The sequence below is a fragment of the Muscardinus avellanarius genome (assembly GCF_963383645.1).
Source record: "Muscardinus avellanarius genome assembly, chromosome: 7".
Classification (NCBI taxonomy): Eukaryota; Metazoa; Chordata; class Mammalia; order Rodentia; family Gliridae; genus Muscardinus; species Muscardinus avellanarius.
In genome coordinates this window covers 67,850,486-67,876,404 of record NC_137793.1, presented here as the reverse complement: position 1 = coordinate 67,876,404, position 25,919 = coordinate 67,850,486, and the positions used below count along the sequence as shown (strand labels likewise).

Here is a 25,919-nt window from a genome sequence, read left to right as displayed (position 1 = left end):
TAAGCTCCTGAAGCCTGGAACGTGAATTCTCCTGTCTCTGCCTCCCGAGTACTGGTGTTACAGGCGTGTGCCACCATGACTGGCTCAGTCTTAGCTTTCTTGACACTGCAGGCCAGAGGGTTGCTTTTATTCTCTGAATGAAGTTCAGGAGCTCTCTGTTCCACTGTCTGGATTTGCATCTTAGGTCCATTCTTTACTAGATAAGTGAATGCCTCAATTCACTCATCTCTAAAATGAGGATCAGAATAGGGTCAACTATTTATTGTAAGATACGTTGTTATAAAGATTAAATGAGTTTGTGTGTGTGTGTGTGGTGGTGGTACTGAGGGTGGAACCCAGGGGCTTTTCTACATCTGGGCTATACTTCCAGATCTATTTTATACTTTATTTGGAAATAGGGTCTCACTAAGCTGCTGAGCGCCTCATCAAGTAGCTGAGGCTGGCTTTGAACCTGTGTGATTCTCCCGTCTCAGCCTCCCAAGTGCTGGGATTACAATTGTGCTCCACCACACCCGGCAAGATTAAATGAGTTTTATACATATAAAGACCTTGGGATAACAATTGAATCTAAAGAAAATACTTATGTTAATTACTACTTCTTTTTTCTTTTCTTTCTTTTTTTTTTTTTTTTTTTTTTTGGTACTGGGAATGGAACCCAGGGGCCTTCTATCTCCCTGGCCATATTTTATTTTTTATTTGGAAACAGGGTATCGCTAAGTTGCTGAGAGCCCCGCTAAAGTACTGAGGTTGGTCTTGAACCTGTGATCCTCCAGTCTCAGTCTTCCAAGTACTGGGATTACAGGTGTGCTCCACCATGCCCACCTTGTTAGGTACGACTGACTAGCTTTCTTCTCTGTCATTTATTCTTTAATTAATTTAAATCAGTTGGTGTCCACTAAATTGTGGACTCTTTAGGTGTGGAATGGATATCTTATCTTTTGAGTTCTATTCTCTCCCCCACCAGGCTAGGGCTTTGTTGAGTGTCTGGCATGAATAGTAGCCCCAAATGGAAGCTGAATACATTAATGTTGATTAAATTACTTTTTCCCGTATGTATAAAAACAGGACTCTCAAAATCTCAGCCAGAGGCCAGGCATGGTTGCCCACGCTTGTAATCCCAGCATTTGGAAGGCTGAGACAGAAGGATCGCTGTTTGCTGACAGCCTCAACTACTTAGTGAGGCTCTTTGCAACTCAGTGAGACCCTATTTCAAAATTAAAAAATAGGGCCGGGGGTGTAGCTCAGAGGTAGAATGCCCCTGGGTTCCATTTCTAGTACCACAAGTAGAAAATAAAATAAAATAAAACTCAGCCAGAGGACCCAGCTATCTTCTCCTCACTCCGCCTCTATCCTTAAAAACGAAGCGGACCAGCCAGGCGGCCAGGCGTAGTGAGGCACGCTGGCAATCCCAGTACCTGGGAGGCTGAGACAGGAGGATCACAGGTTCAAAGTTAGCCTCAGCAGCTGAGTGAGGCTCTCAGCAACTTAGAGAATATCTGTTTTAAAATAACCTGTTTGTTATTTTTTAAAATAAAATCGGCCCGGGGTGGTGGTGGGTGTAGCCTTACGGTATAGCCTTAAGGTATAAGTTCCCTGGGTTCCATCCCCAGGACCACTACACTACCAAAAAAAAAAAAAAAAAAAAAAAAAAAGATGGAGCAGGCCACTGTCTCCAGTTTACATCCTCACCTACCATTCCATTCACCTCCCCTTTTCCGCATCAAAAGGGATCCTGAGATGGGGGCCCCAGGGGATCCCTGGACGTCCGAAGGGGCGGGAGCCTGGGACCAGAGACTAACGGTGGCAAGTCCTGGGTGGGATGTGGGAGTTCTGGGAAGGAAGTCCCAAAGCAAGAATGGGCCTGGGGAGGTGCCGAGGAGCGGCTGGTTCCGCCAGGCCGGGACCTGAGCAGCTGCGGGAGGGGCGGGAGGACCTGTCGGGGCGCCCGCTGGGGGGCGCGGCGGCCGGGCGGCGCCGGGGTCTCGCTGACGTGTCCGCCGGGCTCCGGCTCGGCTCGGCGGGGCTCGGGCGCCGCCCCGCGCTGCGCCGCGCTGCGCTCCGCCCCGGCGAGCGTCACGGCCCCGAGGAGCCTCAACATGGCTGCGGCGCGGGGGCTGCTCTTCTGGCTGCTGCTGCTGCTCGGGCCGCCCTGGCGGGTGCGGGGCCAGCGGGAGCCGGGCGCCGGCCGGCGCTTCTCGGAGCTCAAGCTGTGCGCGGACGACGAGTGCAGCAGTGAGTGCGCGGCGGCGCGGGCGCGGGCCGGGGGCTGCGCCTCCCACTTGTTGCCAGCGCTTGCCTGTCCTCTGCGGGCTGGGGCGGGGGCCGGGGGCCGCTCCCCGAGGCAGCCCGGCCCCCTCCCCGGTCTCCCGGGCGCCGTGATGGGTGCGCGCCCCCCGCGGCCGGCGCGGGGACCTGGATCCCAGCCGCGCCGGGCAGATGCGCGCGGGCTGGGAGGCGGGTTGGCCGCCGGGCGCCGCCGAGGGCGCTGGGGCTGGCGCTGCCCCCTCTGCCGCGCTGGGCTTGGGGCTCCCGCTGCCTTTTGAACAGGGGCTAGAGTTTTAGGTTTGGGGCGAGCCCCGAGTCCAGGCGCAGCGATCTATTCTGAGGTCTCCGCCCCGACTCAGGCTCAGCCCTGTCATTTCTGTGCATAGAAGCCTTCTTGCTAACTGCCAGGTTTGGCCGCAGAAAGGCCAAATCTTTCGTTCTCGAAAGAGGCCAAGGATCTGCACCGGCCACCTGGGAACAGCAGCCTCTTCTGTGCGCAGGAAGCGGAATTGTTCCCTAGTCCTAGATTGGAGGTGGGTGGTGGAGGAGGACCCAGATCCTCAGACTCAGATGAAGAGAGTTATTGCAGTAAGGCCCATAATAAATACTCCAAGGGTTTTATGAACCATTCAGGCTTTAGCTTTAGTGGCTTGTGTTGTTGGAAGCTCTTCCTATATGTTTAGCGGCCCGGAGTAATTCTTACGGCCTCCTGGTTGGTCCCCAAGTAACCTTGTAACTGACCGACAATGTTGTTCATAAATTATAAGCAATGCATACTTAAAAATACTAATTCTAGAGTGGTGGAGCAGGCCTGTAATCCCAGTACTAGAAGGCGAAGACAGGAGGATCGAAGGTTTGACGCCAGCCTCAGAAATTTAGCATAACCCATAGTAAATTAGGGAGATCCTGTTTCAAAAATAAATAGAATAGGGCTGGGGGTGTAGCTTATAGGTAGAATGCACCTGTTTTCAATCTCCAGTACCCCTCCAAAACACAAATTCATTTTTGTTCACCCACAGTTAAACTACTTACATTCATATTGATGTTATAAAATCACATTTTGGCCTGGTATGGGACGAGCCTCGAGTTCCTATGCCTATAATTTCAGCACTTGGAATGCTGAGACAGGAGGATCGCAGGTTCCAGGACAGCCTGGACAATGTTGGGAGACTCAGCAACCTAGGAGACCCTGTTTCAACCCAAAAGATAAAACGGGGTAGGGATTGCCGGCGTGGTGGCACACGCTTGTAATCCCCACGCTTGGGAGGCTGAGACAGGAGGATGGTGCAGGTTCGAAGCCATCCTCAGCTGGTTTAAGAGACCCTGTTTCCAAATAAAATATAAAATAGGTATGGGAGTATAACCCGGAGGTAGAAGGCCCCTGGGTTCCATTCCCAGTACCATAAAAAAGGGGGAGGGTAGGGATGTAGTTTGGAGGTAGAATGCCCTTGGGTTCAATTCCTGGTACACAAACACACACATTTCATAACTTGAATTGTTTGCACTACTACACTAACATTAAAGAAAGAAAGAAAGAAAGAAAAAAAGAAGTATCTCTAATTTATGCTAAGCTATTCTTAGAAGGAACCCTAGGACTGATGTAAATAAATACTGTAAAACAAAACAGTAAGTTTTCTTAGAACAAAACCAGGTTCTTCCTGGCTGTCAAGCACTAGCCTCCTTGGTTATGCAAAACAAGTTACCTGGAGAATCTCCTCACTGGTGCTTCCTCGGCACTGAGACATGCTAGTGGAAGGGCTCAGAGTTGAAAATGATTGTGTCCTAACAGATGTGACCAAACACAGCAGGCAGTAGCAGAGCCTGGGGCCTATGTTGTGAGGTAGGAAGTGCTTAGTGAGGTGTGTACATAAGGTATCCTGTGTGCTTCCCAATAGGTGTTCCACAGTTTGCATGATCTTGTCATCTGATATGTTACTATTAATCATCAGTGATCTAAGGGGGAATAAGAAAAACATTGACCTTTCCAATTCTGATTAGAATGCCCAATCTTGAATCTCCATCACCTTCAGCCTCGCTTCTTACTCAACTATATCGGATTAAGATGCTGAAGTGTCTGAAAATAATAACTTTTCAGCTTCAAAAAACAAGTCACCCTCTCCAAATCTGTATGTGTGTCTCTCAAATATGTATTTCATTTCATTTTGGTGGTACTGGGGATGGAACCAAAGGGCTTTCTACCTCCAGGCTACACTCCCAGACCTATTTTATATTTTATTTGGAAACAGGGTCTCACCAAGTTGCTGAGAGCCTCACTAAGTAGCTGAGGCTGGCTTCAAAATCTGTGATTCTCCTGTCTTAGCCTCCCAAATACTGGGATTACAGGCATCTGTCACCATGCCCAGCTCAAATATGTATTTTTAAAACCCACATTTTTGTGTATATAATTGGTAATTGGCTTTTAGAAAAAATGTTACTTCTATTTCTTCCTTGTCTCTGCTATCTGCTATTATTTTTGGTCTCTGCTATTTAAATGCATCTATTGTCCATTTCATTATAAACCAGAAACTGTGTATTTGGTCAACAAAAAGAAAAATTCTGCTTCTACCATTTTCTAGATCAAGGGTGATGTAAGTTCTGCATTCTAAGGTAACTACTGGTCTATTTTTATGGTATTGCTTGGCCCCTGCCAAATGGGATGCCCACTTTTGATTTTGAAAAATACATATAAGGATATCTTTTGTTTTTGAAACCTTAGTGTTGGAAAAAGTCAACATTTTTTGCTTTTGGAAAATACTGTTTCCCTTTACCTAGATATTGAATAGAACAGTGACTTGGCTGCAAAGGACATTGACAGTGTTTACTTGCTGCCTGGTAGCAGTTGCAGCCACTTAAGGGTACAGCGCCTTTTTGTGGTTAGGTCTAGTTAATTGACCCCCTGGGGATCCTGCACAGTCTTCCCAGGTCCCTATTACCTCTACATCTATCCATGCTTAAACCCATCGGTGTGTGCAGTTGCAGTTACACATTTGCAAAATGAAGCTTTCTATGTTTTAATGATTATGAAACAGAAAAAAAAAAATCAAGGCCTAGAAGATTAGAAAGAGAAGGACCAAGAGTTTCACTGAGACCAACCATGTGGGCAGTAGGCACATTCCTTTTTGTTTCTTAGCATTATCCAGAGATAAAATTAAGAGGAAGTTTCTCTTGTCTAATTGCAGGAGAGGTTTTGATTATAGCAATAAAAGTTCTAAGGATTTTTAGGTACTTTGAGCGTGTAAATTAAAAGCAATTCCAGAGGGTACTAGAAAAACTCGGGTTGTTGTTGTTTACAGTGAGATTCCTTTATTTCTTGATCAGTCAAGATGGACTGTGAAAGTTGAATCCTGATATCTAGTTTTTAAATTTTATCTTTACATACAGTGTTAATGTACCGGGGTGAAGCTGTTGAAGATTTCACAGGCCCGGATTGTCGATTTGTGAATTTTAAAAAAGGTGACCCTGTCTATGTCTACTATAAACTGGCTGGGGAATCGCCTGAAATTTGGGCTGGAAGTGTAAGTAAAATTTTGACATATTTTATTTTCTTGCTTTTAATTTTTTTTTTTTTGTACTGTAGATTTAAATGACTGCTTTCTTGAGGTCTTTGATGGAGTTAACCGGTCCCCTCTGCTAGACTGATAAAAGAAGCCTGTCCTGTGTACCTAGCAGGCCTCAGGCCTTGTACAGTGTGGGAGTTCAGCAAAGGTTTTTTAAATACAACTGAATCAATTCTGCTATAGCCCCTCATCACCAAATTATAGGATATTCCATACATAATAAAGGTCAAAGTGGTGAGAACCTGAAAATTCCTCATTGCTTCAAAAAGAAAGGATTCATGGGTGACTTAATCCTATAAACTCTGTATGCAGTGATGTTTCAGGCATGCAAGTTTAAAGTTGACTTTATGTATACATCTTTTTTAATATTAATATTTATGAAAAAGTGTCAGCCTTAGGAGCAGTTAAATAATCATCTGTGGTTGAATTACTCTGTAGAAAAAGCAAAATGTATTTACTGTGTGCTTTCTTTCTTTTTTCTTTTCTTTTTCTTTCTTTTTTTTTTTGCAACTCTGAGCTGTTCATTTCTTGCTTTTCAGGTACTTTGTGCCTGGAAGTTACCCCAGGGGTTCTGTTCCCAGGTGGTGTTATGGGTGTCCCCATATCAGACATAGCAATGTCCATTTCATACTTTGATTTTTTTATGTGTATGTGGTACTAAGGATTAAACCCAAGAACATTTAATCCTGGGCTATACCCCCAGTCCTGTTTTATTTTTTAAAATATTTATTTACTTCAGTACTGGGGTTTGAACTCAGGGAATTCTACCTCCAAGCTATACTTCCAGCCTAATTTTTTTATTCTTTATTTTGAAACAGGGTCCTACTAAGTTGGGGAGGCCTCACTAAGCAGCTGAGGTTGGCCATGAACCTTCAATGCTCCTGTCTCAGCCTCTGAAATACTCGGATTACAAATCACTGTACCTGACTTATTTTTTATTTTGAAACAATTGTTTCAAAATAAAGCTAAGTTGCAGAGAACCTCACTAAATTGTTGAGGCTGGCTGAGAATTTCTGTTACAACTTCCCAAATACTAGAATTACAAGTGTGGGCCACCACACCTGGCTATACTTTGATATTTTATTCTTTTCTTTTCTTTTTTTCTTTTTCTTTTTCTTTCTTTCTTTCTTTTTTTTTTTTTTCTTTTTTGTGGTACTGGGGGTGGAACCCAGGGGGTTTTCTACCTTCAGGCTATACTCCCAGAGCTATTTTTTATACTTTATTTGGAAAAGTCTCACTAAGTTGCTGAGAGCCTCACTAAGTAGATGAGGGTGGCTTTGAACTTGTGTGATCCTCCTGTCTCAGCTTCCCAACCCCTGGGATTTCAAGCGTGAGCCACCACGCCCGGCTATACCTTGATAGTTTAAATGGAGACTTACTGGGTGATCTGATTGAGAGACTTCTGAGTACTGTCTTCTCCAATTTACAAATATAATATGTAAAAAAGAAAGTATATGTGGACAGTTAGTTTACTTAAAATAGTAGCAAGGGCCTTGATAGCCTTAGGATGGTTCTTATTTAGTTTAGAGATATTTCCATACTATTTAGCTCAAAGGTAGAATGTCCCTGGGCTCAAACATCAGTATCTCTCCCTTGCCTCCCCTCTTCTCTCTTCTCTCATATTCTCTCTGTGTGTGTCTCTCTGTCTCTCTCTCTGTCTCTCTCTCTCTCTGTCACACACACACACACACACACACACACACACACACACACACACACACTTCCCAGACCCAACTGTGAAAGTTCTTACACTCAATAAAGCACCAAAGAAACAACAGAAGACAGAGAGAGAGAAAGAGAAAGAGAGAGATCCATTGATCCCCATGGTAAAAATGTGTCAATGATGGCCTTCCCAATTTCTAGAGAAGGATCTTGAGGTATCAAGTAGTCAAGTACAACCCTTTTACTTAGACAGACTTGAACTGAAGTTACATTACTCTACACAAAGAAGAATATGTTAGTTTCTTTAAAGTCTACCAAGTGGGATGTCTTGGTAAAATTTACCATATATCTATGCTACATTTTTTATATATCAGTTAAGATCTTTCTCCCCTTCTTTGAGCCTTTGGGTAAATGAGCTTGACTTATATTTCTCTCCTTCCAGATTTTGGCCCATTACTATATTATCTCTAGAAATCTTACCTCCACTGCCTCTTCTTCTTTCCTCCCCCTCCTCCTCCTCCTCCTCCTCTTCCTCCCCCTCCTCCCCCCCTCCTCCTCCTCCTCCTCTTCCTCCCCCTCCTCCCCCCCTCCTCCCCCTCCTCCTCCTCCTCCTCCTCCCCCTCCTACTCCTCCTCCTCTTCCTCCTCTTCCTCCTCCTCCTCCTCCCCCCCTCCTCCTTCTTCTATTACTATATTATCCCTAGAAATCTTGCCGCCGCCGCCGCGTCCTCCTCCTCCTCCTCTTTCTTCTTCTTCTTCTTCTCCTTCTTCTTCTTTTGTGGTACTAGGGATGGAACCCAGGGATATTCTACCTCTGAGATACACCCCCAGCCCTATTTTTTATTCTTTATTTTGAAAAAGGGTCTCACTGGGTTGCAAAGGGCCTAAGTAGCGGAGGCTTGTCCTTGAGCTGTGATCCTCCTATCTCAGCCTCTCCAATGCTGGGATTACAAGTGTGCGCCACCAAGCCTAGCTGAAATCTTGTCCTTTCTTTCTGGGCATGGCTGCCACCATGACCTGAACTCTGCCTTCAGTACCCAGCCAGAAGAGCTCTTCACTGACAGAGAAGTATCTGGGGGACACTTTGCTTGGATTGCTTATGTGGCAGCCCTTTATTGCTTTGAGTTGCACTTTGTGTACTGTCTTAGTTTACTATAAAGTAAAAACTCTGTAAGGAAAGGGCCCATGTCTTATCTGCCTTCTTTTTAAGTATTTCTTTTAGGGCAGTGTGCATTTGTTCTGATAATAGCGTGGCAGAGTTTATTCTCTTGAGCAATACTCTATTCCCCCACCCCCAAATCAAATCAACAGTACATTGGCAGGGAGGATACATGGAAGCAAAATTAGACATGAAAATTACTTCCAGTCATAAGGCCCCATGATTCTGCACCATTTTTTTTTTTTTTTTGTCAGATTGTAAGAAATGAGATATCACCCAGGGTATAATTATGGAGCTTTATATAACCTATGATCTCAATTGACAAAGATTAAGCAAAGGAAAATGTATTTCCTTTCTACATGTATCTCTGGCTTCTTTCTCTTTTCCAGATTCAACCTTAAAAGAATTTTCTCAGAAGGGAAAAGTTTATTTCCTTTCAGATTCCCCTCTCGTTTCATGAACCTTATAATGAGGAAATTAGAAAATCTCTTTAGTTTTCAAAATGATTCTTTTTTTTTTTTTTCCTCTCTTTCTTTATTTTCTTTTGCAATCTTTTCTGGGTCCCTAGAGTTTCAGGCTTTATCTGCCAGTGATGCAGCTACTAATTGCCCCATCTTATCTAATCTTCATGGCAGTATTCTACCACTAATACTGTCTGAAAGCCTCATGAATGTGAGAAAGTATGAAAGAACACTCATGAATGGGGATATTTTAGAGTTAGTGATAAGATGTCCTTTTTTTCTTTTTGTCTACTTGATTTGCCTATCAGTTTTCCTTAATGATTGAAAAGAGATCTACTGCTCCCTTTCAGTCAGTAGCTAGTGAAAGACAGTATGTTTTTCAAGGGGAACTTTATATACTTTATATACACCTTATCTAGCTTAGCTGTTGGTGCTAAAATGAATGGGTTTTTTTTTGTAGAGGATTTATTTTGTGTGACACTGAAGCTTGGTATGTAGATGAGTATATATTACATTGCCATTTTATTTTCTTCCCAAATATTTATAAATGTAGTTTTTCTTTTTTTTTTTTTTTTCGGCACTGGGGATGGAACTCAGGGGCATTCTATCTCTGAGCTACACCCCTAGCCCTATTTTTTTTATTCTTTATTTTGAAACAGTCTCACTAAGTTGCAGAGGGCCTCACTAAATAGCTGAGGCTGGCTGGATCCTCCTGTTTCAGCCTCCAAGGTACTGGGATTACAAGCATGCACCACCATGACTGGATTACACCATGACTGTAGCTTTCAAAAAAGCTAGTATAAGCCAGGTATGGTCGCACATCTCTATAATTTCAGTACTTGGGGGCTGAGGCAGGAAGGTCACAGGTTTGAGGGCAGCCTCTGCAAGAAGTGAGACTCTCATTAACCTAGCAAGACCCTGTTTCAAAAATAATAATAATATAGGACTGGGATATAGCTTGGAGGCAAAATGCCCCCGGGTTTAATCCCCAGTACCACGCAGCAGACACACACACACACACACACACACACACACACACACACACACACACACATCTAGTATAGCATATGATATCAATGAATATTTGCCATTTGTTACAGTGGTCATACATTTCAAAAATGTTGTATTTTTATTTATTAATTTTCTTGGCTGGTATATATTGATTTAAGAAAAACTTAAAAGTACTTGTTTGTGAGCAATGTTATGAAATACACAGATACATTCTTGCTAGAGATTATTTGGTATTATATTTCTAACTAGCTCTGATTTAGATAGTTTTACTCACATAATATACAGTATTCTTATGCAGATCTTTTATTTACTTCTAAAATCCAACTTTATGCCCTCTATGTAGAGAATCTGAATATAAAATATGAAAATTCTAGTGATTTTGGAAATGTTGGTTTAACAATGTTCTACACTTAATTTTTATTGGGTAATCTCAGATATATATATATATATATATATATATATATATATATATATATATATATATATATATATCTTAGTTACGTTTACCTTACCTGTGTGTATATTCCCTGTCCCTGTTAAGAAGTTCCTCATTCATCTTTCTCATGCGGATTTGATTGACATTTCCCCCTTTTGCCTATTCTTTCCTATAGGTTGGGCGTATGTTTGGATATTTTCCAAAGGACTTAATCAAGGTAGCCCATGAATATACTAAAGAAGAACTTCAAGTTCCAGCAGATGTATGTTATGGATTTCCTTTTTGTTCTCAATCACAAATTGGCTTATAAATTCTTCAGATGTATATTTAGTTAACTGTTTGAAAGTCTTTGAGTATATATTGGTTGGGATAAACCATTCTAACATTTGTGTATCAGATTTCAATTTGGAATCAGACTATCTTTTAAAAAAAGTTTGACAAGCATTTAAATGAGATTATAACATAATTTGAAAGTTGTCTAATATACCAAAGCTTTACTTTGCTGTTTTATATGTAAAACATTAAGAGCTTAATGTATTTCTATTTAGTTATTAAATTTAAGAGGCAAATAATTTCATTTTACAAACAAAAATAGGTGCTCCAATTTGAAAACTGCTTGCTGAATAGCTATTAGATATTTTAAGTATATAAAGTCAGGTTAAATTAATCAAACTCCAACTTAGGTATTTGGCTGGGAATACAAACCAGGTTTTCTTGTTATTGATTTTAGTGATTTAAGGGATCAAAGTCATGTTATGGACTTGGAAAAGGGAGGCTGAGGGATTCAGGCAAGGTCTAGTTTCAGGTCTATAAGGAATCTATTGCATGTTCTCAAAAGCATTCATCTATGGTGCACTAACTTAAAATATTTTGTGACTAAAAGGATTTTGTGTTCTAGAATCCTCATTCCAGCTGATTATTCTCTAGAGTTTTCAAATTTGTAGTAATGGATGCCCAGCTTCATTGAGACATTTTCAGGCAGCTCTTTGAAGTAGCTGCAAAGCATGCAGGCTGCTGGCTAGGGCAGTTTTTAGACAGGATGGGGAGAATAGACAAAGCTGCAAAGCTATTGCCGTTTAAAAAATTTCTTGATACTCCCGGGGCCGTTAATTTGTCCTAATGCCTGTTGTACTTTATTGTTCCTAATGAGTCTGCCTGGGATGTAAATGTGAGACCGTGGTTCCTTGGCCACAGGACCTCACTTGATTTAGAACTGCCTTTTGATTATACTTGCCTCTTCATTCATACCTTAGTATTAAGAAAGTAGCTCAGAAAAGCACGTGATGGGAAGAGGAACTCACTCATCCCTACTATACCAAACAGATCTTCCCAGGAAACTGAAGGTTTAGTTAGGAGACAAAAATTGTCTTTGTTGTTTGTTAACTGTCCACTCAGTTTATGATTCCTTTATGCCAACTTGCTTACTAGTGGCAGTAAGAAACAGTTTAGAATTATAGTCTTGAAGACAGATCTTAGCAATTGTACAGAACCCTGATTTAGAGTTAGGTATCTACCTTACTGAGTATTTTTTTTTTGAAATTGTTCTTATGGTAATAAAGTATGGAGCCTCCTTGATATCATTCTTTGTCCTTTTATTTTTTTATTTTTAAATTTATTTATTTATTTTTATTTTGCAGTGCTAGGGAATGAATCCAGGGCATTCTGCCTCTGAGCTATATCCCCAGCCCTATTATTTTCTTTTATTCTTTATTTTGAAACAGGCTCTCACTAAGTTGTGGAGGGCCTCACTAAGTAGCTGAGGCCAGCTGTGAACCTGTGATCCTCCAGTCTCAGACTCCCAAGTACTGGGATTACAAGTGTGCACCACAGCCACCACACCTGGCTTCTTTGTCCCTTTAAAATGTTTACTTCACACACATCTGTATCACTAAGATACTCCTTAAGATGACTTACCTTTCTCAATCCAAGGAAAATGTGCATCAAAAGCTCATATAGACTCTGAGCAAGGAAATTCTGCCAGTTTTCAGTTGAGTGAGCAAAGAAGTATAATTTAGAGGCTGTAATGGTAGAGAAGCTGCCTGGTCTTCTAGCTTTTTCTGGACAGATTATTATGAGATGAATTTTTTTTTTTTTTTGGTGGTACTGGGGTTCCTGGAAGCCCTTCTACCTCCGGGATACACTCACACAGGCTACACTCCCAGACCTATTTTTTAACCTTTTCATTTGGAAACAGGGTCTCTTAAGCCAGTAAGGCTGGCTTCGAACCAGCGCGATCCTCCTGTCTCCGCCTCCCAAGTGCGGGGATTACAAGTGTGCGCCACCACACCCGGCTTATGAGATGAATTCTTAGGTGTATATATTAGGAGTTGGAGGACCCAATAAATGACACTCCACTTTTCTCTGCTTGTGTTTCAAACAAGCTGAGTAAGGCAGATGGAGACCAAATGTCCTTTTTACTTATACATTATGCTTTTTAGAGAATATAACCCATTTTGTTTTTAAAGGACAGCAACAATGGACTTTCTAACATTGTGGTCTAGAATAAGACAGACTTGCCTAGCCATAGGTAGAGCTAGCCAACTCAGGGCCTATACAGGGACTCTGTCCCTATCAACCTGCCAGCATGGAGGAAAAGAATATTTGTTTTCCCTCTGACAGGTTCCAGACAGGAAACAGTGATGGTGCTGAGAAAACTTGCCAGCCACATGCTTTATTCCTCCCCCGAGGAAGAGAGAATGAAGGGAAGTGAGGAATATTACTGGTATAAAAAGCAGGTGTCCAGCTTCCTGTCTCCCCATTCCCACGAATAGTCATTGCCCACAGTTAATTCCGAAGCCCCTCTAAAGCCATGCCTGAATTTGAGATTATCTCTATTGTTAGCATGAGTAAGATTTTGGTCTCGTGACACCTGATTAGTGTAGTGGTATGCTATAATGTTTTTCTTTTTTTATACAGGAGACAGATTTTGTGTGTTTTGATGGGGGAAGAGATGATTTTGATAATTATAATGTAGAAGAACTTTTAGGGTTTTTGCAATTAGACAATTCTGCAGCTGAAAATTCTGAGAAATCTGTAGACAAAGGTTCTGAGCAAGTGGAAGAACCTCCTGAAATCTTTAAGGATGGTGAACCTGAACTGGAACCAGTAGAAACCAACTCAGAGGACAGCAAACGTGTGTTCACAGAAAATACCAAGGCTCTGGAGGAACAGTTTTTGGCTCAGAAGAGCCACCCCCATGCAAATAGTCAAACCGATAATGCTCCAAGAGAGCGATCTTCATTTGAATCTTTTGAAGAAATCCTGCAAGATAAACTAAAAGTGCCAGAAAGTGACAACAAAACCAGCAATAGTTCTCAAGTCTCAAATGAACAGGATATTGGTGCTTATAAACTTTTGAAAAAGGAAATGACTCTAGACTTGAAAACTAAATTTGGCTCCACTGCTGATGCACTTGTATCTGATGATGAGACAACCAGACTGGTTACTTCATTAGAAGATGATTTTGATGAGGAATTGGACATTGAGTATTATGCAATTGAGAAGGAAGAAGAGGTGGAGGACAACTTTGATGAGCTGCCACTATTAACCTTTACAGATGGAACAGACAGGACAGTTCCAGGGAATTCTGGAGGGGAAGGGTATTCAACAGATAAAGAGCAAGATACAAACAAAGAGGATAATATTGAGGTAACTCTGCTGCCTGGCATCAAAAATGATGACAAAAAAGTCCTGCCGACCTGGGGGGATACAATCTTCTCTATTGTTACAGGAGGTGAGGAAAAAACAGGTATGATGGATTTAGAGAGTTCTAATTCAGAGGAAGAAAAGGAAGATGACTATCCATTAGTCCCGGATAGCAAACAGAGAAAACCACAATCAACAACAGGTTATTCTGACCCTGAAGATGCAGGACATGGTCTTTTTGTAGAAGTCTCAAAAACAGGCCATGAAAAAGACCCAGAAATGGACACAGAATTTCACATGAAAGCAAAAGGGAATGCTTTTCAGGAATCTGAGAGGGGCCGGATGCAAGCTGAGTCAGATTTAGAGGATGAGAAGCAAGAAGGGATGAGTGCCGATAATTCTCCTCAAAGCAGTAAGCTCAGCTCTTTGACACCTACTGATGAGGGCAAAGGCACATTAAAATCAGCCCCTGAAAACCAAGAAGAGGACCTGAAAGAAGTAGTTATTCATATCTCCAAAGAAATGCTTCATGAAGAAAAACCTGGAGAGAAGATTTTGGAACATGGCTCAGAGAGTGAGTCTGTACATAAAGCCGTGGGGAGTCCCGTGCCCAAAGAAAAGAGTAAACAAGAATCCTTGAGCATTGCAACACTCTCAAGAGATAATCAGCCTAGCACATCCAAAGACCGTACGGAAGAAGTGGTCTTGGCCAGTGGACCTGAACCACACACACATGCAGTGGACCACCAGCATGAGGGATTTCGAGAGGAGCTAGTTCTTCAAACTCAAAGCCAACCTCGATTCTCTGCTCCTGATGAACTTGGTTTGCCAAGAGAACCTGGAGAAGAGGTTCCCACTCTGGGAAGAAATCTTTCCTGGCAGCAAGAAACAGAGGAGGCTGCTGCAGTCAGTAATAAGAAGATAGTACCCTCCAAGGAGGAGGGCAAAGAGGACTCCTTGGATTCAGGATTGGCTCAGCACAAGACCACAGAGGGGACGCAGGAAGTAGGAAAAACGGAGCAAACTGGTCATGCAGAAGTACTGGGTTTCCATACCGAAAAGCCAGTGGAGGAGGATGACTATCCCCCGGAAGAACTTCTGGAGGACGAAAATGCTGTAAGTGCAAAACAGTCTAAAGAAAAACATCCTGGGATTCAGGATAGGAGGTCACATGTTAATCTGCAGGTTGCTGAAAAAGCTACTGTCAATCCCGATCCAGAAAATGAAGAAAGCAAACAAGAAATGAATACGATTTTGGAGATTTTTAAAAAAAGTGAAACTGCAGCCAAAGAGTTAGACAGGTTGGGCAAGGAACCAGGTAATGTGGCTGTGGGAAAAGAAGAAAGCCCCCTCATGGCTGCCAAAGCCCAGAGACAACCTGAAACAAGCCACTTTCCTGATGAGAAAAAAACCCAGATCCCAGAGCTGAGCCACGTATTTCAGAACAAAGATTCTGATGATTTGAAAACTGACAGCCCGGAGGAACATCTGAACACTTCGGGGCCTGCAGAGGAGGCTACGGGAGAAGAAATCTCAAGAGAGGACCACAAGGAAGTAGAGCCGCCCATGGGTGCACAAAGCCAGGGGTCCCCTTCTGAAGATGACCTGTTGCCCTGGAGTCGACCTACAGCACTGGAACCAGAGCTCAGTGACCTCAGGGGGGACCTGCCCATCATCAGCAGCTTCTTTAAAGAACAGCAGTCTTTGCAGCGGTTCCTGAAGTACTTCGATGTCCACGAGCTGGAAGCCATGCTTCAAGAAATGTCATTAAAGCTGAAGTCAGCACAGCAGGAGAGCCTGCCTTATAATGTGGACAAAGTCCTAGATAAGGTTTTTCGTGCCTTTGAGTCACAAATTTTAAGCAGGGCAGAGCAAATGCTCGACATTCGTGTGACTGAAAATAAAGATCTGGGAATGAAGGAAAATAACATATTTGAAGAGGCTGCAGTGCTTGATGACATTCAAGACCTGATCTACTTTGTGAGGTACAAGCACTCCACAGAGGAGGAGAGTGTCCCACTGATGACAGCCCCACCTCTAGAGGACAACTGGGCTGGACCAACAGAAGGTAAAGTACCTACCTGTGGCCTTGTAGAATTGGGCTGGAGAGAGGTAGTAGTGGGGTCCACTAAAGTGCTTCATATTTTGTTTGTAAAGTTCCATTCAGTTTCCATTGTGCCAGAGAGAGAGAGAGAGAGAGAGAGAGAGAGAGAGAACGAACGCGCAAGCGAGCTGACACAGGATGCCCACGTGTCCCATCCTTCAGTAGATTGCTTACTCTGTTCCCTTAGGATAGTTGACTGGTTAGCATTTTCAAAAGGAAACTATAAAAAGCTAAAGAGAAAGATATGAACATGAAAATAACGCACAAAGCAGACCCATTAGCAAAGTACACATTTCTTGTAAAAATTGAAAGAGCTTTACGGAACACCGTTTCTTAATCATAACTGCTCTTTAGTCAAGGATTGACTGGCATAACTTTTTTTTTTTTTTCAAAAAGCATCAAAAAGTGAGTATATTTAACCAAAATCAGCTCAATAGAGCAAATGGGTGACAAGAAGAATAATCCATGCTATACAGCATGTTTAGTGAACTGAAGCATATAAAGTTGGTTGAAAGCAGCAGAGGAACTTTGTTATAAGAATTAGAACTCAGGGGCTCCATAATCATCGGGCATCCGCTCAGTGTTGTACCTATGGTTAGAAATGTACATGACAGGAACTCCAGGGATCTTCCGGATTCTTCGTTTAAGGTCAACAAGGGATACACTTGGCATATAGACAATCCATCATTGACTGCACTAAGTCCAATTTGGCTTTAATGGAAAAGTTGATAAAGTTGGTATCAACCAGAATGTGGTAAGGTGGGCCCAACTGATTGTTATATTGGAAGAATAAGCATGAAGGGTGTTGGGGGACTTCTCTTTCTTTCAGTACACTGGGATCTTTCTTTGGTTTCTTTTTTGGTTTTAATCTATCTTTTTCTTTAAATCTCTCATCTATGAGACTAAGCATTCGCTTCATGGTCATGTACTTCCTTGTTTTCTTTTGCTTCCCCATGATCACTCCGCGTTCCCATCAGTTCCGCGGCATAACTTTTAAATGGATAGCTTGTCTAGGTTCCTTTTCCCCCTCACCTTTCATCTTTTGTGAATATCATGCTCTTTTCTGTCTTTTGGGAGAGACCACTTATTCTGGTTATATTCCATTGGGTCCTACAGTTCTTTCATTCAGATTAATCAAGAATAGAACAAGGATGAGGAGCCTTGTAACATAGTGCTTGATACATAGAAGACCTTCAGTAAATATGTACTGGATTGACTATAAGCCAATATCCTGACATAAGTGTTCCATTTCCTACTTCTTTCATATTCTATTTTCTATGTCCATTGTTGAGGTGTTTAAACTGAGAGAATATGGTATAGTTTCAAGTAGATCTAAAGTCATAGGAATATCTGTTTCCTCGGAGTGTTACTTTTCCCTGAAAATTGGGAGAAGAAAGCACTTTTGCATTTAACCAAAGTGGATATATTTTGGGTATGAATTCAAAATTCAAATGAATTTTCAGGATAAAATATGAGGCTGCAAAGAAATAATCTTTGCTATGCATCGCATTGGACTGTGCCCTGACCCTCTGAGAGAAGGAAATAGGTTCACTCTTGGACTTTTGGAGGTACTTTGAGAATATCTGAAAGGCACTTTAGCAAGTTGGTCTTCTTTGCATGCCCTCTTCCATACTGGTTCTATGAGACAAGTCTGTTTATGGATGAAAGAGTTCATGTTATTTCTGAATAGAATAGACATTTCACATTTATGTTTTGGACTGGAATTCTCTTCTACACATATATTTATGTGGTAATATGTTGGTTTGCCAAGGAAAGTTACTGAAGTCCCTACCAGAAATGTACTTATTTATAATATAACTCGATTATGGAGATCACCATTTAAGTGGGATAAAATAAATTGAAACTCTTGTTTCCATGCCCATTTGTGGTGGTGGGATGCCAGTGCATGGATGGCAGTGCTGAGGTGGCCTGGAGCTTCATGAGGTGGGTGTCCTCGTCTGTGGGACTGGCTGAGTAGGTAGTGTTATCACGCTAGCACAATGCCTTCTTCTGCCCTATAGAGATGCAGCCACCCCATGAAGATGGTTTCCCTCAACAGAGCTCAGATCTTAATATACAGCCTCCTGAAGAGCCTGGCCTGTTGGATCAACCTGTGGCCAAGGATGTAGGTGCCTCAGAAACATCACAGGAGCCATATGCCAAGGAAGACTCAGACCCAGGTAAAGCTAGTTTTTCTCTAAGACATATCATAAAGAAAGAAGACTTTATAGGACATTTGTTGCCATAGGTAGGAAATGGAGGTGAGAATAATATAGGTACCTATTAGTTAAAAAAAAAAATCTTTGAAGTAATTGAGAAAAGAGCAAGATGGATAGAGATTGAAATTAGAAAAGAGGCCAGGCATTGTAAGTCACCCAAAAACTAATGTTTGGTTGTGACTAGCATGTGTAAACCATTTTAATCTAAAATATTATTCTTCAAAGCCCTTATGCTCTAAAACAGAAGTTTTCAATGAGACCAGCAGATCAGAAACTCTGGGGGTGGGACTAGCAATCTGTGTTTATCCAGCCCTACAGTAAAGTCTGGCTTGATACAAATAGGTTTGAGAATTATTGCTTTAAAATTTACAAATTTCTCTGTCTTTTTTTCTACCTCATCCCCATTTTCCTGAATTGGATACACTACAGCTTAATCCCCCACCCCCTTTTTTCTTAATGGTACTGGGTATTAAACCTAGGGACATTTCAGCTCTGAGTTACACACCCAGCCCTATTTATTTATTTATTTATTTATTTATTTATTTATTTATTTATTTTTATTTGGAAACAAGGTCTTGTTAAGTTGTGAGGGCCTCCCTATGTTGCTGAGGCTGGCTTAGAACTTGTGATCCTCCTGTCTCAGCCTCCGAAGTACTGGGATTACAGGCATGGACCATCACACACAGTTTTTTTTTTTTTTTTTTTTTTGGATTGGTGAATAGAACTTAATGTAGGGAAGGAGTCCATGTATCCTATACTATATAAGAAATAGTACAGAACTTTGCAGTTTGTTTCAAACTGACACTTGTGAGTAGTACTTCATCATAGCACGCAGTAAACATCTACTGTGAGATGAGAAAATTAACAAAAAAATCCCCAATTATGGTATTAATAGCTTTCTTATTTTTTGAGTAGCTCATTCTCATTTTACCAGTAAATCAGAAGACCAGCTGATTGTTTTATCTTGTCCATCCAATATGGTGGCATGCATACATTATTACCATTTCTTGTGTTTTGTATTTTAAAAAATTCTTGTCTGTAAACATAGCTATAGCATTAGCTGGAACCACTACTAAGCTTGGCAGTACTGGAATAAATCTCTACTCCCAACCATTGCACATGTACACACACACACACACACACACACACACACACACACACACCACAGTGTAGAAGTCCTAGCAGAGAAGAATTTAGCTATTTTGACAGGGAAGGACATATCAGAGATCCCTGTGTCCCAGAGGACATTGTATTCATTTGTTAATCTTTATTTCATAATTCTTTTTTTTTTTTTTTTTTGGTGGTGGTACTGGGGGTGGAACCCAGAGGCTATCTACCTCCGGGCTATACTCCCAGACCTTTTTTTTGTATTTTATTTGGAAACAGGGTCTCACTAAGTTGCTGAGAGCCTCACTAAGTAGCTGAGGCTGGCTTCGAACCCATGCGATCCTTCTGTCTCAGCCTCCCAAGTGCAGGGATTACAAGCATGCGCCACCACGCTCGGCTATTTCATAATTCTTTTTAAACTCACAAAAGTTCCCCTTAACTAAGAATGAGTCATGCACCATTAAAGTTTGTTATTCTCTTGCTCAAAAACTTTTGAGATTAGAGAAAACTCTGCTTACAGAATTAAAAACAACCTCTTTGCCAGGCCTTTGGGTTCCACAAAATGGTATCAACAACCCTCATAATACAGGTCTTCTGAGTGTGTCATATCACGCATCTCAGGTGCTAAGATGCTAACCAAATTGGGAAAATTTTACAGCTATCAAATTCATAGATCAGTAGTGAATGGAATCTCAGTGTTGAGAGAGACCTTAGAGGCAATTATTCTAACTTCTCACTAATTCCATGGTGGACTCCTAGCTGTTTAAAGAAATGTGCCCTAGGCGCATGTAACTGGTACTGAAATTCCATCCCTCACAGATCCTCATGTGGAAATTCTCTCAAGTGTAAGCAGAATTCTACCTCTTTCACAGAGCCTCCACACCAGTTCCATACCAGTTCCACACACTGCAAGTATTTCTCTTCAGTCCCTTGGCATTATCATATTCTCTTTATGTAGCTGTCATCTGCCATTGAAGATTGAGAACTTGCCAGGCGCCAGGCACTGTGCTAAGCCCTGGTGCATTCCACCTACGTTTTCACACAAGACTCACTCTTTTTTTAACTTTCCTGAAGCTTCTCACACAGTGTTTTACCAGCACTAAATCAATGTTTGTTGGATGTGACTGTCTGATGGAAAGCACATAATATCCTGGGTTTTCCTTTTTCAATTTCAGTGACTAAATATTATTCCAATAGCAATTGCATTGCCAGGGAAATGGTGGAGCACGGACTGGAGATTGTATTATCGTTGAAAGGATCCAATATCTGTAATTAGGATACTGTGTTTTTTCCCCCTTTGTAATTGTCTTTAGTAGAACCACATATTCCAGGCACAGTGACTAAGACTTAGTGGACACTCAATGAATAGTGACATTGAACAGAGACAATTCTTATTCTAAAGCATAAAATATCCATTTCCCTCTCAATTTTAGGACTCCTTACAACAGAAGGCACACTTGTGGATGCTACTAATGCAGAAAAGCAGCTGGAGGCAAGCGTGGAAGAGCAAGCAAATGCCACACTTCTGGAAAACACAGTTCTTTTGACTTATTCATCCATGCTGTATTTAACAAGGATGGTAAGTTTGATACATTGTTGTTTTTGCTAGAATGTTGATTATTATAATTTTTAAGTGGATTTCGATCATAACGTTAAGAACTTAATATGTCTTTATGAAACAACACTCCTTGGTTTTTGAAGATAGCTCCTGAAACAAGCAATAGGTTTGTGACTTTAATGGGTTCTTAGTTTAGCACACGAGGAAGATGTGCTGCCTGCTACACTGGGCATGTGTACATCTGTAAAACATGGTACTTCCCCTCGGGAGCTTTTAGTCGAGCAGAGAGATCAAGGCACTTGCTTTGGGAGAAGAGAACTATTCATCTGATGGTGGAACAGTATTTTCCGTAAATTGGTTTATTATGGTTGGAGGTGATGGAGAAGGTTGGAAGTTAGCTATGTTTTAAGCAGAGGCAAAGGACAAATGCAAGTTTGACATATAGTTTGTTGTTAATTAGAAGGGCCTCATGGAAGGTAATGGGGGCAACAGGCAGTCAAAAAAAATAACATGTGCAGAGCGAAGGATATTTTGGGAGGCCATGGAAGTGTGTGTAGCTGGTGTTGTTAAGTGTGGAGTTAGAGGGTATGAATGGTCTGGTAGAGGAAGGCAGGGCAAATCACAAAGGAAGGTGTGTGTCAAGATCAGTGGTGTTAGACTGTTAATGGGATGGGATCCTTTGAAAGTTTTAACCAGGAAAGAGATTGGTCAGATCTTTTTCTTATAAAATCATTTAAGGCAGAATACTTATTCAGACTGATCTTTCTAAAGAGAGTCATGATCCAAATGAGACATTTAATCTAAAAATGTATTTAAGTGTTTTGTGAACTAGCTCCCCCATGTGGTATTTGTTGATATTGGATTTATAACTAAATTGTAGGAATGAACCAGCTTTTCAGAAGTTGGAGGCCAAATTGCCCTTAGGGCTATGGAGAAAGTAGCCTCCTCAAAAAAAGGTAGTTTCTTATAAATTCTGTTATTTCAAGGCTTGTGTAGAAAGAAAAAGTTTTGCTGTTGTTTTTCTGCAAAATGCATGGGTTTTGAGCCAGGATGATCAGGTTTTAATCCCAAAGTCATTTAGAAGTTTGGGCAAATTATTAAATTTGGATTATCAGCTTTCTCATGAGGGGAGTGTGAAGATGCTGAATACCTGGGAAATTCAGGAGAAAGACCATTAGAGTGGGAAAGATGGAGGAACACCAAACCCGTCTGTTTTTTTTTTCAGTTTTATTTATGTTCATTTGTAGTGGTGGCTGCTGCCTGGGTGTGTATGATTCTCAGTCAGACTTAGGAAGTTTTCAGTAAATAAGGCAGTCTTCAAAGACATAATTTGATTATCAGAATGAATCAGCATCACTTGGAAAATTTAACAGCTTCCAGATGTGGGAGGAATTCTTTGTTTCATTATATTTCTAGGTATGCCCAGAGCCCTTTTCTGACCTCGGTTGGGGGTCACAGATATAGTGATATGTCAGTGATGGTAGGGTGAGAGGTGAAGACAGGCTTGAGTGGCAAGGAGCGCAGTGTTACAAGAGACTAACATGAAAGGGGTGTTGCAAAAGCATGTTGAAGGCACATTGTATAGAGTACATTGTGCTACGGATAGAAGATTTTAAGCAGAATTTTGATTTCTGAAAAGGGCTTCTCAATTCTATGTGAAAATTGGGAAGATGGAGGATATGTGAACTAGTTGGTGTGACATTTCAAAGATGTAATATAACAGCTGACAGGAGTGGGGGATAATGGGCTATGGCATGAGTGGGGGAACAGCACCAGAATCAGACTCACGGGTCATCGATGGTCCCTACTTAGTGGAGTCTTAGAGGAGGCCTTGGAAGGCTGTAGTCACAATGTCTCACTCAGTGCATCGTTTCCTCCACCATGACCCTGACAAGTGCTTATGAGGCCCATGTGTGAGCGACTCCTAACGTGAGCCACCTCCCTTACAAGGCCACACATTCCTCTGTTGTCTAATTCATCCTCCTGTTGACTCCCGATTTGCCTTCCTTTGATTTCCTTTGTAAAATCTAATTCCTTTTCTACATTGTAACCCTTTAAATATTTTAAAGTTATGCCTTTCTTTTAAAATTATTTTTAGTATTTTATCATAAAAAGTTTAATATAAAAGTAGAGAGAACAGTAGGTGACTATAGATAGCCATAATATACTGTATGTTGCAGAAAGCTAGGAGAAGAAAGATTTTGAAGACTTTTATCATACAGAAGTGACTGAGGAGATAGATACATTTAACCTGACGTAAGCATTATACATGTATTAAATACATTATGCATGTATTTAAGGTATACATGTATTGAAACATCATATTACCTACCCAGTCATATGTACAGTCATATGTACAAATGCACTAATTAAAAGTAAACTTAAAATAACACAAAAAACTCTAAAAAGAACATAGAATAGTGTGTGAATAGTATATAACCCCATCATCTAACTTAAGAATAATTCTGTGATATTTTATATTTTGTAATTCCAAGTCCCCTCCTTCCTTTTAAAAACTGTTCTCATTTAAATCAGTTCTTGAGATACAACGGCTATAATTCCAGTACTTGGGGTGCTGATAGGAGAATCATAGATTCAAGGCCAGCCTCAGCAACTTTGCAAGACCTTGTTTTAAAAATTAAAAAAAGTTGGGAGTGTAGCTTCAAAGTAGGCTGCCCCTGGCTTCAATCCCCAGTACCCCCCACACCCCAAATGTAGACATGCATGTAAAAACTACTGTAATCACTATACATAGAAGTATTTCCTTCATTCAGAAAGGTTTATTAGGAACCTTCCCAGTAAGTTCCCTTCACCTGCTCTAGGTAACCACTGATAAAACTTTTTTTCCCTATAGATTATTTTTTTCGGTTATACGACACTATAAATAGACTCATACCTAGGAGTGAAATTGTCAGGTCATATTGTAAATGTATGTTTTATCTTATAAGAAACTCTTTTTTTTTTTTGGTGGTACTGGGGTTCCTGGAAGCCCTTCTAACTCCGAGCTACACTCCCAGACCTATTTTTACATTTTTAAAATTTGGAAACAGGGTCTCCTAAGCCAGCACATGTGGCTGGCTTCGAACCTGTGTGATCCTCCTGTCTCTGCCTCCCAAGCGCGGGGATTACAAGCGTGCGCCACCACGCCCGGCCTACCAGAGCTTTTTAATCCTCAAAAATAAGTGCATCATTTCATACTTCTACCAGCAATTTGTGAGACTTCCACTTGGCCAAATCTTCATTAATACTTGGTGTATTAATACTAAGTCTTAAATTTTAGCCATTCTAGTGGGTATGTCTTTGTGAATTTATTTCCCAATGATTAGTGATACTGAACACTTCTCTACATGCTCATTAGCATGTCAGCTCCCTCTGGCTAGCTGGAACACTAACATCTCCCAGCCTGGTATCACTGGTGGGGATTGCTCAGCGTACAGTTCTTTCTCCTCTAGTTGTTCTTTGCCTGTCCTCAAGGAGTCTTACCTACCCAGAGATTGCTTAGAATTTAGTCCCAAACTGAAGGAGACGTGTTTGAAGATGTGTAAGATTCTTTTTTTTTTTTAAATTTTCTTTGTGGCTCTTTGTTTTTTTGTAGCTTTCCCTGCATATTTCAGGCAGCTGAGTTTCCTCAAATGCTGACCTTTACCTTCAAAGTGAGATGGTTGTGTCCCTGTGGTTTCCTCTCCTAGCACCGAGAGAAAGCTCATTAGGAGAAACCTTTTTTTTTTCTTTCACCCAGGGATGACAGCTATGTGTTGCTTGTGGTTCTCTTATCTGAAAAAATAAATTCTTTTCCTATAGTTTGTCCAGTTGCTTAGTCGCTTTCAGTGGTGGTGGTGATGGTGGAGACAAGTCTCTTACCAGTTACTTTTCATGTTTCTTTTTTGTTGCTCTTGCAATGTATTCATTGAAGAAAAATGTTTGTATGGCTTCTAGGGCAGATTTTGCAGTCTAGATTTGTGAATGACACCTCCCTGGTATAATTTAAAATGTTTCTCTGTTGCTTAAACAATATATAAGCCAGGCTGGTGGCACATGCTTGTATTCCCAGTACTTGGGAAGCTGAAACAGGAGGATCACAGGTTAGTGGCCAGCCTCAGCTATGTAGAGACGCCCTCTGAAACTTAGTGTAACCCAGTTTCAAAATAAAGAATAAAGCCGGGCGTGATTGCACACGCTTGTAATCCCCACGCTTGGGAGGCGGAGACAGGAGGATCTCGAAGGTTCAAAGCCAGCCTTGCTGGCTTAAGAGACCCTGTTTCCAAATAAAATATAAAATAGGTCTGGGAGTATATCCCGGAGGTAGAAGGGCTTCCAGGAACCCCAGTACCACCAAAAAATAAAAAATAAAAAAAAGAATAAAAAATAGGGCTGAGGTGTGGCTCAAAGGTAGAATGCCCCTGGGTTCAATCACCATTACCAGTGCTACAACACACACACACACACACACACACACACACACACACACACACACACACTTTTCTCTTGTTTGGAAATAATTTTTTTTTTTTTTCCTTTTTGGTGCCAGGGAACAAACTCAGGACCTCTTGCATGCTAGGCATAGTGCTCTACCACTGAGCTACAGCCACAGCCCTTCTCTGATTATTTATATTTATCTCCTAGAAATTGGCAGTCTGATTCAGCTTCAGTTTTGCTTACTAAGAATACTTAGAAGGAAGCCAGGCGTGGTGGCACACGCTTGTAATTCCAGCATTTGGGAGCCTGAGACCCTGAGA

The 25,919-nt window shown here is 41.4% G+C and overlaps 1 protein-coding gene and 1 pseudogene across 2 annotated transcripts in view; one reads left to right on the top strand and one right to left on the bottom strand.

Moving 5' to 3' along the window:
- Window positions 1–2,096: 2,096 nt before the first annotated feature.
- The window catches only part of MIA3 (MIA SH3 domain ER export factor 3), a gene marked incomplete at both ends in the record, with an annotated part of 59,927 nt that continues 36,104 nt past the window's right edge, over window positions 2,097–25,919 (top strand). The window contains 6 exons of the mRNA XM_080698704.1: window positions 2,097–2,232; window positions 5,647–5,780; window positions 10,726–10,812; window positions 13,467–16,263; window positions 18,321–18,479; window positions 21,059–21,204. Coding sequence (XP_080554830.1) covers window positions 2,097–2,232; window positions 5,647–5,780; window positions 10,726–10,812; window positions 13,467–16,263; window positions 18,321–18,479; window positions 21,059–21,204 — 3,459 coding nt within the window. The remainder of the gene's footprint in view (window positions 2,233–5,646; window positions 5,781–10,725; window positions 10,813–13,466; window positions 16,264–18,320; window positions 18,480–21,058; window positions 21,205–25,919) is intronic.
- LOC308265439 (rRNA-processing protein FCF1 homolog) lies at window positions 16,840–17,254 on the bottom strand (annotated as a pseudogene). The gene has a single exon. The product of its transcript is annotated as an rRNA-processing protein FCF1 homolog (transcript).